The sequence below is a fragment of the Gracilinanus agilis genome, chromosome 3 (assembly GCF_016433145.1).
Source record: "Gracilinanus agilis isolate LMUSP501 chromosome 3, AgileGrace, whole genome shotgun sequence".
In the NCBI taxonomy this organism is placed as follows: domain Eukaryota; kingdom Metazoa; phylum Chordata; class Mammalia; order Didelphimorphia; family Didelphidae; genus Gracilinanus; species Gracilinanus agilis.
The window spans coordinates 123,249,758-123,265,589 of record NC_058132.1 but is presented as its reverse complement, the minus strand read 5'-3'; the positions used below and the strand labels follow the sequence as shown (position 1 = coordinate 123,265,589).

At 41.1% G+C, this 15,832-nt stretch overlaps 1 protein-coding gene across 1 annotated transcript in view; it reads right to left on the bottom strand.

The window, feature by feature from the left end:
• WDFY2 (WD repeat and FYVE domain containing 2) overlaps nt 1-15,832 on the bottom strand; it is a 175,995-nt gene that overhangs the window by 21,676 nt on the left and 138,487 nt on the right. The window contains exons 5-6 of the mRNA XM_044668246.1: nt 14,393-14,543; nt 7,410-7,522 (exon numbers count right to left, since the gene is read on the bottom strand). Of these exons, the coding sequence (XP_044524181.1) occupies nt 7,410-7,522; nt 14,393-14,543 (264 nt within the window). The remainder of the gene's footprint in view (nt 1-7,409; nt 7,523-14,392; nt 14,544-15,832) is intronic.

Genomic DNA, 15,832 nt, shown 5'->3' with positions numbered 1-15,832 from the left:
ACATTCTGGGGTACTTCCATCTTTTCTTTCTTAGCACATACTGCTAAACAATCTTGGAGAAAGTCTCACAACTATGATGGCAGGGCTCCCTATAAATCTGTTATCAAAATTCAAATTGGTCCTTAGTGCTGCATAAAAATCTCTGTATTCTTTTCTGGCTGATTCTATCACACTTTCCACAACAGCTATTCCAAACTTTCTCCTCATATATGTGTACTACTCATCATATTTATAGGACTACTCGTTTTTACAACTACTCGTTTTTGAACCTTTTCTGGATGGTGGAATGCCTTTTTTTTTTTAATTTTAATTAATTTTTGTTGGTCAATTAAGAAAATTTTTCCATGGTTACATGATTCATGTTCTTTCCCTCCCCTCCTCCTATCTCATTCCCATAGCCAATGTGCAGTTCCACTGTGTTTTATATGTGTCATTGATCAAGACCTATTTCCATATTATTGATATTTGTACTGGGGTGCTCATTTAGAGTCTGCATCCCCAATAATATTCCCATCAAACCATGTGATCAAGCTGTTGTTTTTCTTCTGTGTTTCTACTCCCACAATTCTTCCTCTGAATGTGGGTAGCGTTCTTTCTCATAAGTCCCTCAGAATCGCCCTGGGTCATTGCATTGCTGCTAGTACAGAAGTCCATTACATTTTATTGTACCACAGTGTATTGGTCTCTGTGTACAATGTGCTCCTTTCACTCTGCATCAGTTCCTGGAGATCTTTCCAGTTCACATGGAATTCCTCCAGTTTATTATTTCTTTTAGCACAATAGTATTCCATCACCAGCATATACCACAATTTGTTTAGCCATTCCCCAATCGAAGGGCATCCCCTTGTTTTCCAGTTTTTTGCCACCACAAAGAGCACGACTATAAATATTTTTGTACAAGTCTGTTTATCTATGATCTCTTTGGCTGGATCAAAGGGCAGGCAATCTTTTAGTGCTCTTTGGGCATAGTTCCAAATTGCCATCCAGAATGGTTGGATCAATTCCACCAGCAATGCATTAATGTCCCAATTTTGCCACATCCCCTCCAACATTCATCACTCTCCTTTGCTGTCATGTTAGCCAGTCTGCTAGGTGTGAAGTGGTACCTTAGAGATGTTTTGATTTGCATTTCTTTAATTATAAGAGATTTAGAACACTTTTTCACCTGCTTATTGATAGTTTTGATTTCTTCATCTGAGAACTGCCTATTCCTATCTCCCTTGCCCATTTATCAGTTGGGGAATGGCTTGAATTTTTTTATAATTGATTTAGCTCCTTATAAATTTGAGTAATTATGGAATGCTTTGGTAAAGCCTACAAATCCTCCTCAATACTGTTTTTAAATTTAAAAAAATGCAACAGATTTCAAAGGAAATCAATAATTGAAATAAAAAATATTTTTCAAAAAAAGTTCAGAACCCAAGCTAAGTACTACTGATATAAAAAAATGGGAAAAGAGATGATTTACTTCCTACATTAGTGATTTCATCAATTGCTGTGGCTTAAAAAAATTCTCAAGTCTACTAACTTCTCTGCCAATCCCCAGTCTTGAATAACTTGTCTTACTAAATCTCATACTGGAAGTTCAGTAGACATCTTAAACTCAACATTGCTGAAATGTCACTCATTATGTTCCTCCTCCCTGAACCTTCTCCCAATCCAAACTTGCCTCTTACTGCTGAGGGTACCACAAATTCCTGGTTCTCAAGGGTTACAATGTAAGTGTCACACTCAGCCCCTCACTATCTCTCATTCCTCCTGTGGCCAAGGCTGCAGCATCCCTCCTCCTCTCCTCTGTCCTAGCCACCGGTCTAGTGCAGGCCCTCATTACCTCACACCTGCATTAGTGTAATAGCCTGCTGGTGGCTCTTTCCTGCCTCTAGTCTCTTCTCATTCCAATCCATGATTTTCCTAAAGCGCTGGTTCAACCATGTCAGCCCCCTACTCAATACACTCCAGAGGCTCCCTGGCATCTTCAGGAAAGTCCTTCATAACATAAACCCCACTATCTCTCCAGGCTTCTCATGCCTTATTCCTCACTGCATTACTCTTCGATCCAGTGACACTGGCCTCCTTGCTATGCCTGGAACAAGACACTCCATTCCTTGGTTCTGGTTATTTTCAAAGGCTTTCCCTAATTTCTGGAATGTTCTCCCACCTGTTTTCTGCCTCCTGGTCTTCCTATGATCAATCAAGTTCCAACTAAAATCCTACCTTCCATAAGAATCCTCTTTTCTTCATCCCTCATAATTCTAGTGTCTTCTATTATTCCCTATTTATTCTGTATATAATTCGTCTATACATGATTGTTTGCATGTTTTCTCCTCTATTAGATTGTGAACTCCTTGATGGTAAGTACTACCTTTGTATAATCAGCCCTTAATACAGTATATGACACATAGTAGCTACTTAATAAATGTTTATTGACAAATAATAATAAATAGTAGCATTTTAAGATTCATAAAGTACTTTACAAATATTATCTTATTTTATTTTCAAAACAACTCTGGGTGGCAGATGCTATTATTATCCCCATTTTATAGATGAGGAAATTGAGACAGAGAGTGGTTAAGTATCTGGCTCAGGGCCTTAAAACTAGTAAGTATCTGAGGCTGGATTTGATCTCAGGCTTTCCTGACTCCATGCCCAGAGCTCTACCTATTAGGTCACCTAGCTGTCTTCATGGATGAACTAAGTTTCCTTCCAACTTTAAATCTATGATCCTGTGATTTGCCCATGTTTACAGACCAGAAAATGCCCGAGATAGAATTTCAACCAAGGTCTTTTGTCTCTAAGCCTAGCACTCTATCTACGATACCATACCATCTTTAGGATACTGGGACTGTACATAAAGCTACTGAGTTCTATTTGGGAAAGTCAATATATTTTAGAAGAGCATAAACTAAAAAGTAGCAAATCAGCAGGGAACGGTGTGATGCCTCCAAGCCTCACAACCTCTGTTTCATTTCAGGTAAAGTATCTGATTCCCTAAGATCCATTTTCCACTCTATGTTAAGAGTGTGAATGCACCATAAAACTTGAAGAGAAAGACAGAGGTTCCTAGAGAAAATCTGGTCTTCTAACTAATGGTGTACTTTGTAGGAATTGAGTCTCTGAAAATAGCTAGCCTTTTTCTATAAAACTAAAAATACCTATTTAACTTTGCTTCACTGAAAAGCCTCCCTGGAATAGAAATATTTACCTGGTATAAGGTGTCTTTTTTAGTCTCACAGTTTTTGTTTTGTTTTGTTAGAAGCATTTTAAAATGTCTTACAATAAGACAGATGAAGTACCTCAAGTTTATTTTTAATATATACTCACTTAGATTGCCTTGATAGTATTATAGAGAAGTTCCTCCCCGCCTAGTCTCCAATTTATTTATTCTAATCATAGCTATCTTAGCAGTAAAAAAAGATTAATTAGTGATGTTTAATATCTCATTTATCAAGGTCTAGTTTAATCCATACTATCCTTTTAGGTCAAAGCAATGACTAGTAAGATGTCATGCAAAAGTCTCAAAGAAGTCTCCATGGCCTTAAGAAATTTTCCTGCACCTGCTTAAAAAAGGAACCAGTAGAGGGAGTGTAAGAACACAAAACCAATTAGTTCCACGTCTCTGAGGATTTGAAATGCTATGTGTTGGCCTTTGGGAGTAAAGATTCAAAGAATACTTTTGGCCTCCTCCCCACTAATTAAAGTTGTTTTTTAATAAAAGGGCCTAGCCAGGGATCATGGCACCATTAAAGTATCATAAGCTACAATCAAAACTAATGTCATGATTCAAAATGGCTGCTTCCTTCACTCAATCTGTTCCAAGTTGATTTCGTTCTAGCTGAACCTTGTGAATTCAAATCTGAACCAACAAGGTTCTAGCCATCTTTAGGGATGGCCCTGCTCCTTCCACGGATGTGGCTCATTCTTTGTTGGAACTGGAAGAAGGTCCTGCAGATTCCCAGCCAAATATGATCTTCTGTCCTACTAACAAGACCTAGAGTGATTAGGAATACAGAACTGACTCAATTTTGCATTTAGTCTCAGAGATATGTGAGGGTCAGTTTGGGATTGCCAAAGGAGTTGTAGCTCAAAGCAGACCTTGTTGTATTGTCGTGGTCCAGATTCAAAATCACAAGTTTCACTGGACCCAGACCAGCACTGGAAATGAGAAATAGCAATAGGAACAATAATGATAATGTGAATTTAAGACGTGCTACCAGTCAGTTAGTGACCTCCTCCCTTGGTTAGTTCTGTCTCCTTCCTTGCTTATCTATTGAGATGTTAGAAAAAAATGGATGAGAGTGCTGTCAACTCTGAGAAAAACATTATATAAATCCAATTACAGTACAGGCCTACAACCTATACTATGTATAGGCCACACATGGTTTATAGAAAAATTGTAGAGGCCTGCTTGCTCTCCTTGGCAGTAGCACAGAACAGAGAGTACAAGTTATAGACTGGATATTATAAAAGACTGATTATATAATCAAAGAGGCAGGCTGAAATCTGACCCTGACCCAGCCAGAAGAATAAGACATTATCTTAACTACCCTCTTCTTTGTTCTTAAAAAAAAATTTTTATACTCAACTTGGGTCTAAAGACATTTTAGCAGGATTATGACATATAAGCTCCAACTGTCCAACTTCAAACAACCAAAATCAGAGAAACCTACCTACTCCTCCTGTATTTACTTTATGTCAGTTATGAAGAAAGGTTATAAATACTGGGATGGCTCCATCAGAGAAGAGAAAGCCAAGAAGAGTGGATTCTTGTCCTTTACTTGCAATGAGATTGCAGGTGGGGAATGTAAGAGGTGTTACCAGGCAGAGGAGAATTTCCAGGTAGTCATGGCTCTTGGGGGGCTGGATAGAATTTCACCATCAAAGAATACAAAACTATTAAGGCTGCAAAGGGTTATAAAGCAATGCATATCCTTTGATTCATTAATACCACTAATAGGTCTGTATCCTAAACAGCTCAAAAAGAAAAGGGGAAAGGACTTACTTGTACAAAAATATTTATAGCTGTTCTTTTTGTGATGGCAAAGACCAGGAAGTTGAGAGGATGTCTATCAATTGGGAAATGGTTGGACAAACTGTGGAATATGATGGGGATGGAGTACTATTATGGTGTAAGGAATGATGAAAGATGATTTCAGAAGGAACTGGAAAGACCTACCTGATGCAGGGTGAAATAAGCAGAACCAAGAAACACGGTACAAAGAGACAGCAACGTTATAGAATGTTCAACTGTGATAGACTTAGCTACTCTCATCAATACAATGATGCAGGACTTATGACAAGAATGTTATCCACCTCCAAAGAAAGAACTGATGGAGTTGGAATGCAGATCAAAGAATACTATTTTTCACTTTAGCATATTAGGGTTTTTATTTTGGGGTTTGGGGTTTAATATGTATATTCTCTTACAAAAATGAAAAATATGGAAATGTTTCGAATGATAATACATATATAATTCAGATCAAATTGCTCACTAGCACCAGGAAAGGAGAGAGGAAGACAATTTAGATCATATAACTTCAGAAAACTTTATTTTTTATTTTATTTTTATTATTAAAAATTATTATGTGTAATTAATAAAATAAAATATCTATACAAAAAATACTATTAGGACTGGAGAGTCCTTTCAGAACATCTAGTCTAACTCTCAGTTTCTAGATGAGGAAACTGAGGCTGAGGGAAGCTTATTTTAAAAAAAAAAAGTCAACAGGGCTCTTTTCACTAAACTACGGTAATATTTTGTAAAAATTATTAAATTTTTAGTTTTTACTTTACCATCTATTATAAGGAGAATCTGCAGAATATGATCTCTCATCTGTTTAGACTATTCTTAACATCATCTAACCTATATCAAAATAAGCAAGATATGGTTCTCCCAATAGATATAGATGGTGACAATGATGACCTCTTTTCAGCTCTCTAACTTGTTTTCCCTTCATACATTTTTTTAAACCCTTACCTTCCATCTTAGAATCAATACTGTGTATTGGCTCCAAGGCAGAAGAGGGGGAAAGGCTAGGCAACGGAGGTTAAATGACTTGCCCAGGGTCACAAAGCTAGGAAGTATCTGATATCTGAGGTCATTTGAACCCAGGACCTCCATGTCTGGTCCTGGCTCTCAATCCATTGAGTCGTCTAGCTGCTTCCCTGCATACATTTTCTAATCCTGTGCCTAGGATGATATCACCCAATCAACAAGATCGCCTCCCATTTGACACGGAAGGGCAACACGGAACAGTGGAAAGAGGCCTTGCTCTGAAATCAGGGGACACGGTGTTCAAATGCTAGTTCTGCTGCTTTATGACCTGCTTCTGATGTCATGCCATTGAGTAAGTCACTTAACCTCCTAGGCCTCACTGGAAAAGGAGGGGGCTGGTTTAGTTCACTTCTGTGGTCCCTAACAGTCCTGGACCTAGGATCCTATCATCTACTGCTTCCCCTTGGTCTCCTTCAAAGTACACATCTAGATCTGCTTTCTCTAGAGACCCATCCTTGCCCTGTAGCAATTAATGAGTAGGTGACAAATCAATCTGATTGGTCAATAGTTAGCTAGACGGGTCCATTTCCAAAATGCATTTGAAAAAGCTCTGTCTAAACTGGTCTTAAGTACCACACATGTGCATAAACATATGACAACTAAGAAAAATTATAAAAAATATGTAAGATATAATTACAAAAACTGAGAATAATAATTTCTAATGGCTCAATCATGGGCTGAGCACAGGTATGTTATAATACCCAGGCTAAATAGCATAGGTGGATAGAGAGACTGGTCAAATTCTTTAATACAAAAGCTAAACTGACTAAGAACTGTTTTTTAAATGTAGCTTCATTGGGGCAGCTGGGTAGCTCAGTGGATTGTGAGTCAGACCTAGAGATGGGAGGTCCTGGGTTCAAATCTAACCTCAGATACTTCCTAGCAGTGTGCTTTGGGCAAGATACTTAACCCTCACTGCCTAGCCCTTACTGCTCACTATATTGATTCTAAGACAGAAGATAAGAGTTAAAATATATATATATGTAGATAAAGTAGCTTAGCTGAAAATAATGATAGTGTTTCATTTACATGTATCATGCAACTCAACCAAACTAGAAGCTATTCTCTATGTGGCAGAGAGCTCTTGAAGGGAGACAAGCATCAACAGCGACATCCTCCCATCCTCTCCCCACAGGTTTAGGGTTTGGGTCACAGCCCCAGGCTCAAACATCTTGCTAGAGTCTGCCAAAATAAGCTTACCAAGGCGAGACAAAAACCTACAGCCTGTCCCCCTACTGATATCCCCCACTGTCTTTGTCTTTCTCCCAGGCTCGAGCTCTATAATCTCAAAGTGGTTTGAAATGGTTGTGATTCCAGTTCTCTGATGCCGTATTTGGCTGATTCTGGTATCTTTTACCTGTGTGTCCTTTGATTGTTGTGACGAGGCTGCAGGTTTCTTGCTCCAGTTTGAGGATTGTAACTTGTCCTGAATGGTCACCCACAAACACATGTCGTGTATCAACATCAAATCTGGCATTGAGCATTAAGGGATGTATAACAAGAATGGATTGAAAAAAAGGAAGGAAGGAAGGAAGGAAGGAAGGAAGTAGGGAAAATACATTTTTCTAGCTCTTAAAAATCATGAGAGAGCACTAAAGTGGTAATACATTTCTAACAGGTTATCAGTTGGAAGCAGCAGGATAAGGGGATAGCTGAGTGATGCAGTGGATAGAGTGCTGCTTAGAATCAGGAAGATTGGAGTTTAAATTCAGCTTCAGACAATGTGTGACTGTGGGCAAGTCACTTACACCCTCTTTGCTTTAGTTCCTCATCTGTAAAATAGAAGGAAATGGCAAACCACTCCAGTATCTTTGCCAAGAAAACCCCAAGGACTACTCCAAGGGATCACAGAGTCAGACATTAGATGACTGAATGGCAACAACAGAACTATTTAAATTGGTAAAAACTACCATATAATTAACTTTGATTAACAGAGACAAGAATATAAATGAAAGAACAGACTCAACAGAATTCTTAGCCACCTTTCTGATAGGAAGGTAGATAAAATTCCCTTGAGGAGGGAACTTTGCTTTGCTTTGGGAGAAGGCTAAATTACCATTACCAATGATATCTAGGTTGATGTGGATTAACCAGATTCTGGATAATTAGAAATTCCTTCTAATCCCAGCAGATGCCCTTAGGACCTTTTCCTTATAAAGGAACGGGCTAGAGCAGTCAGATTCAGTGGGGGAGACATTCCACATCCTGTTTTGTGGGCTGATGTACTGGAAACTTATCCAACATCTGGCTAATTACAGGCCAAGACCTTTCTTGAATCATTTGTTAGGGAGCCAGAAACATAAGGAAGAGACTTGGGTCCCTTTGCAAAGCAGAATGGTTTGGGTAATCTGGATATCTGGCTGAATTAAAACTGTGCTTTTATAAGATTTTTAAAAGTAGAGGGGGAAAAAAAACAGGAAAAAGCTACTCTATAGAAAAAATAAACATAGTAGTGAGGCAAAATACAGAGTTCAGCATTGGACTTCATATTTATTTCCTTATCTGAGTACACTTTGCTTTATCCTCTAATACAGGGGTCGGCAACCTTTTTGGCCGTGAGAGCCATAAACGCCACTTTTTTTAAAATGTAATTTCATGAGAGCCGTACAGTGCTCACAGTGCCGCTCCTGTAACAGAGCCTGAAAAAAAATGGACTTTATGGCTCCTGCAGAAAGAGCCATATCTGGCCCTCAAAAGAGCCAGATATGGCTTGAGAGCCAAACGTTGTGGTTCCCTGCTCTAATAGAATGTAAACTCCCTCAAGGCAGGGATTCTAGCCTATCTGTCTTGGTGCTCAAAATACCAAGCACAGTGCTCAGCACACAGTAAGCACTTAATAAGCGCTCATGAAAATAAACACTTACCTGTGGCATATTCTTGGGCCAGTCCTTCATTCTATTGTGTCAAATTGTATAATGACCAGAAACAACTTATATAAGACATTCTTAGCCAAAGAGATTGAAGTACAGTATTAGGATCAACTCTAGATCATTCAAGGCTCAATTTCACTACTTATCTACCAACAAATATTTGTAAAGCCCCTACTATATGTACCAGGAACTGTGTTTTCCCTCTAAGAAGATGGAGAAAGAAATGAAAAGAAAGTACAACAGGAATCAGTTGATTCTTTTAAAACTGGCAAGATTTCTGGAAAAAGGAAAAATTATTAACATTTACATGGTCCAGTGGATAAAGAGTCAGGCCTGGAAATGGTAGGTCCTAGGATCAAATTTGACCTCAGATAATTCCTAGCAGTGTGACCCTGGGCAAGTCACTAAAAAAATCCCAACTGCTTAACCCTTTATCATTCTTTTGCTTGAAACAGATACTTAATACTGATCCTAAGACAGAAGGTAAGGGTTTTAAAAAAAGCAAAATAAAAAACAAAACCAAAGGCTAAAATGAAAGTTTGGAGATAATCTGTGGATTTCATCTAGCCATACAAATCTCTACTTCTCCTATTACTAAGAAAAATAAATCTCTTAACCATGTCATTTAGAAAATTTAGTCACTTAGCCAATCTTATTTTCTCCTTTTTCTCCCAAGAAAATATAATTAAATAAGCAAATCAATAAATGAGTAAATGAATACATGAATGGATACATGAAAAAATAAGTCCATAAACCAATAAATCAAAAGATGAAACAAAATATTAAGCAAAATGTAGAACAGTTTGAGATGGAGATTGATTGACTGTTTTTCACATAGGATCCATATTAAAATCTCTGTCCATACACCACCTGAGCTGCCTATTTGCAATTTGTCCAAGATATCTAGTCATTATCTGGGAAAAAACCCCAAAAACCTGGATTAAGGAAAGTCAGCCGGTTACTGGTGAAGATCTCTCCAGCTGAAGCACAAACTGTCGAGCTGCCAGTGTTTTAGTGTTGGCTAAATATATGTTTCCAGTTGCTGGGCTGCCACTGGGGCTCCAAATTCTGAGCCAGCAAGGGGGAGTTAGCTGAGGTCAGGCACACTTTTCAGGAGTGTTTGCATGGTTCATGGTCCTTTCTGTTACCAGTTCAACCGCCAATTAATTAACGAGGAAGCTGGAACCCCCAGGTTCTTTGCGCATACAGAAAAAGGAGTTATATTACTTTGTAAATTATGTTGAATCACTGGTTGTAGCTATGTTGTGACTGTGATAAATGATGGAATAAGAAGGTGCTGTCTCCTCTGGAGAAAGGTATTGGTGACCAAAACTGAATACTGGCAATTACATAAAGGAGAATTTCCATTCTTTTTTCATATATTTTCACATGAATATCAACATAATTTTTTCAGTCTTGACACAAACCACTAAATTCAAATGAACACATATTAATTAAGCAAGCACCTCCTATGTACCAGACCTTAGACAAGCAGAAAGGCAAACAGCAAATAGTTCTTGTCTGGAGCAGTTTTCATTTTATTTAGGAGATATACTATGCAAACAGATCAGTAAAGATGAGGTAACTTGAGGAAGGAGAGAGCACCAACAGCTGAGGCTAGACAGAGAGAGGAGAAGCCAGAAAAGGCTTTACAAGTCTAGAAAGGTCAGTGGTGACCAGAAGGTGGAAGCTTTAAATGACAAGATGAAAGGCTGATCTCCTAAAGGGAGAAAGGATCCTTTGAAGAGTTTTGAATTGAGAAGGGAGGACAGTTAGTTGGCCCAGGTTTAAAGACAGGAGGTCCTGGGTTCAAATCTAACCTAAGACCCTGGGCAAGTCCTTTAACCCCAATTGCCTAGCCTTTATCATTCTGCCTTGCTACTGGTATGATTCTCAGATGGAAGATAAGGGTTCAGAAAAACAAAAAGTGGGAAGTGACAGGGTCCTGTGTTTTGGGAACACTAACTGGAAAGCCATATAGAAGACTAATTTGTAAAGAGGAGAGACAAAGCACACTTGTGTAATGTCTCAACAATGATCAGGAAATACTAAGCACCATCATATTCTTTGGAACTGGGAGAGGGAGAGAAGAAGCATTTTCCTAAGTGCCTGCTATGTGCCACGCACTGTGCTAAGTACTTAATGAGGGAACAGTCGCTACTATGACTATTATCTCATATTTATTCTCACCATACACCATGACTATCATCATTTTACAGATGAGGACACAGAGGCAAATAGAGGTTATACAACTTATCCAGAGTCACAGGGCTAAAGTCTTGCAGCTGGATTTGAATTCTGAGTCCCACACTGTAGCCACTGCATCACCTTGCTACTGCCTTGACTAGACTTTTTTGTATAGGTCTTCTTGTTTTATTGCCTGTGAGCTTCACGAAGGCAAGAATGAAAGTTTTACCCAAATTTTGCATTCCCCTCAATGGCCAGCGTGGCATTCTGCCTACAGCAGGCGCCAAAAAGATGCTTATTCATCTAAATGAGAGTTGAGCCCCGGGGCTCCTTCCTCAAAGGCCTTGCAGACAGTCAAGGCAGTGCTGGGTGCCTCCCTCTCCCTTGTTCCCAGCCTCTGCTGCTATTCTAACCCCCTTTCTTTGCCTTTCAGTGGAGGAATGGGCCAGAGAGTAGCCGTAATGCCTACCGAATTCAGCATACAGAACCTTGACTCGATAGTTTCCTGGGGCAGTAGGCCAAACACCAACATCCTGGGGAGCACGGCCAGGCCCCCCTCTTCCTCCCTTCTGGAGCAGGACCCCTTTCCTCTGAGGAAGTGTGGCCGGGAAGCCTGGAAGGTGCATCTTTGTGATGCTGGGCCGGGACAAGAGGACTGAAAGCTTTCTGATCAGCTCAGTGTCGCAGTAATAATATATCAGAGAACGCCGAACCCTGACAGCCGCAATACGTACAATTATCAGCGCTTAACTGCAGAGCACATTTAAAATTGTATGAAGATAATGATTAAGCTGCCATCTGATTTCAGGCTAACGTGACTGGAGAGTGTCTCCAGAAGGCCGGGCCGTGATGCTGCGGAGGGGGCACGAGAGGGAAGCCGGCAGCTCCTCCTGCACTCTGGGCCTCCCACCCAAGGCTCCCGGCCTCCGGAGGCCTGGCCCGCCAAACAGGGACCTCAGGGCTGGAGAGCATGGGATTGAGGACTTCCTACATTTTTCAAGCCTCAGCCCCACAGACGGGGGTGAGACTAAGCTGGAGGTATCTGTCGCTGTTCTTCTTTCTGACTTTGCCCGCTGCCTTCATGTCCCCTCGCCGGGGTCTGCAGCTCCTACAGAGGATGCTTTCGCAGCCACGGTGCATGCATCCGATGCCCCTCGGAGCCTCAGCTCCACAACGGCAGGGGCCACCTCAGCCTTGAACTTGCTGTCTCCCTCCCTTCCCTGGGTCCGGGTCTGGGAATGGTCATCTTCCTGAGTTCAAATCCAGCTCTCAGGTATTGACTAGCTGTGTGACCCTGGGCAAGTCACTGAAGCCAAAACCTGTAAAAAGAGCCACGTGAGGAAATGACTCCACTGTCTTTGCCAAGAAAACCCCAAGAGTCAGAAACAACTGAAACAACTCAATAATAATACAGCAGGGCCCCATCTGGTGCCAGGAACACACTGAGTACTTGTTGAACTGGACTGAATTTATTAAGTGCCTCCTACATCATAAAGCACGGTGGTAAGCAAGAGGGGAGACGCAAAGTCTCTTTGCTTTCCTGAAGTCTAGGAGAGAAACTGGACAAATCCACAGATAACAACAATACACGATAACATATAACAAGTCTATCAGAAAGAAATTTTTTTAAGTACCAAATGAGAATAATGGGCATGCCTGAGGCAGGAAGAAGAAACAGAGAAGATTTCATGTTAGAATTATCTCTAGAGTTAGATTTTAAATAATAAGTGGGAATTCAACAGGTGGGCTAGGGCAGACAAACTATTGAGAGTTTTTCAGGTCAGAAGAAAAGTTTCTTGGCAGCTAGATGGCTCAGTGGATAGAGGGCCAGGCCTGAAGACACGAGATCCTGGGTTCAAATCTAGACTCAGACACTTCCTAGCTATGTGACCCGGGCAAGTCATTTAACCCCAAATGCCTAGCCCCTACTGCTCTTCTGCCTAGAACTAGTATTTGTATCCATTCTAAGACAGCTCGTAAGGGCTAAAAATAAATAAATAAAAGTCTCAAGATAATCAATGAACACTTAAGCACCTTTTACGTGCCAGGCACCGAGCTGGGTGCTGGATAAAGGTGAATTTCTTTCAAGGTAAACGGTTTATCATTCTAGGCACAGGACACAATAGGACAACAAGGCATGTTCAGGGAAGACGGAGGTACTACTCTGTTACAACGGGAGCACAGAGTATTCGTGAGGTGAGGATGGACAAGTAAGTAGTAATGAGACCGCGGGGGAGCTTAGAACCAAGGCTAAGACGTCTGAGTTTTATTTGACATGGAATCACTGAAGATCTCTGAGTAGAGTGCAAGGCCCAGATCTGTGCGTTAGTCGGAGAGTGCTATGAAGGGTGGATTAAAAGGGTGGAAGAAGGGGAGGTTAATGAGGGCAAGGGTTTGTTCTTTGTTCAGATAAGCAGAAATGTAGTCCTACTGAAGGATGAGGGGAGTGTGACAGGGCTCTGCTTTTAAAATTAAGACCCTAAGATCTCTTCAAACTCAAGATGATGTGACCACCTTCTTACTGTCTTACTTGATCCTAAAAAGGCTGTATTTGCTACAGAAAGGCAGACCAGGTCATCAGTCAATCAACCAGCATTTATTGAGTGTCCACTCTTTGCCAAGCACTGTGCTCAGTGCTCCATGTGTGGCGACCCATTAACCTTTCTGGGGGATCAGTAAATTGCTAAATCTAATGAAGGCAAGGGACAATTACGTCAATCTCTGGCAGCATAAGAGGGCATGCTGTGGTCCAGTGCCACAGCTGGAGATAAAACTTGGGACATGACTATATATTTGACTGGTAACCTACTCGGGTAGTCTTATTGTTCCTTTCTGACAGGCAACAGGATGTTGTTCAGAAGCCTTTGTTTCTGTTTGCTGATCTTTGCCGCTGTAAGGGGAGAACATATTAAAAGCTTCACACATTCTAGAGTTCTTTGCATTTCCCTTTTCCTGTGACTCGAGTGGATTTCTTGACTTTGCTCTCAGATAGCTACAGGCTCTGGACTTTACAGAATATGACTAGCTGTCTTGTAGGGATGGCCCAGCCTTCACTGTACCTCCATCTGCCATGCATCTCAAGCTGCTGCCCAGCACAGTGCATTATTTCCCTTTGGTCCATATCCACCCACACACCCATGATGACCTGAGCGCTAGGAAAGGCTAGGATTCCCACAGGGCAGCTCAACAAGAAAACCTTCTGAATCCTAGACATCTTCAAACTCACTTGTGGGGGAAGAGGGGGAACATAAATGAGAAAAGCTGGAGATGCAATCAAGGATACTGCAGGCCAGAGGGCCCCGAGCTGGTGCGGTAACCTCCCAGGCGCTGCCCGCTCTCGGAGCAGTGCCAGGTGAAGTGCTTGTCCTGTCCCGTGCTCAGCACCCACTCCATCTCCAGAACAAACAGGACCATCGTTACCCTGCTCTGGTGAGCTGAAAAAAAAAAAAAAGACAACAGATCTATTTGTCATCCTAAGGGGTGGGAAGAGCAGAAGACCAGGAAAAGGAGTTAAAGATTTCTATAGGAATACACTGTCCCCTCTGCCCCTACCCAGCGGGAACGGATAAATCAGGAGGGCATTCCACTCAAACTCCACTGAAGTATTCTGTGCTGTCAATGAGAGGAAAAGCAACGTCCAGTCTTAGCCAAGCAACAATCACAGCCCAACAATATTCAGGAGTCTAGACAAACACTGTCAGGATACAGTTGATTTGTTTAGTCTAAAAAATAATTAAGGTGACAAATCAGGATTCTTCTTAGCTTAACACGGTGCCTGGCACATTTTGGTTGCAATCATTTTGCTTGTGTCTGACTCTTCATGACCTCATTTAGGCCTTTCTTTGGCAAAGATACTGGACTAGTTAGCCATTTCCTTTTCCAGCTCACTTGACAGATGAGGAAACACAGACAAACAGGGTGAAGTGACTTGCCCAGGGTCACACAGTTAGTAAGTGTCGGAGGCCAGATTCAAACTTAGCAAGACAGGTCTTCCTGATTCCAGGCCTGGCACTCTACCTGCTGAGCCAGCGAGAGGCCCTGCCAGGCACATAGCAGAGGCTTAATAAATGTTTACTTATTTATTGATGATAACTGAAAAAAAGCTCAGCCTACACACTGATCGCAAAGGTCTGGAAGTATAGCTTTTTGTCAAACTTCACAAATGCTTTTGAAAGAAGCACAGATTCCTTATTCTCAAATGTCAGGAGGGAGAAGGAATATTCTTAATACCAAGGCACACATACCAGGGGTCTTGAGAATGGCTGTCTTATAATAGCCCAGTTTTTAATTTTGGTCCATATGAGCATCTCTGTTATGCTGAGCTTCTAGTGAGGATGTCCTTAGTACCCCTGATGATGCAGACTGGAAACTCCTCTGCCACAGACTTGTTGTTTTTTCAACTTATACTTTCTGTCTTAGAATGAATACTAAGTATTGATTCTAAGGTGGAAAAGCAGTAAGGACTAGGCAGTTGGGGTTAAGTGACTTGACTAGGGTCACATAGCTAGGAACTGTCAGGGACCAGATTTGAACCTAGAACTTCCTCCAGGCCTGGTGTTTTATCAACTCTGCCACTTAGCTGTCCTTCTCACATATAGTCAGAGAGAGGAAAGGAGGAAGGAAAGGAGGAAGGGAGGGAGGGAGGGAGAGAGAGAGAGAGAGAAAAAGAGAGAGAGAGAGAGAGAGAGAGAGAGAGAGAGAGAGAGCTGTCTCTTATACACAT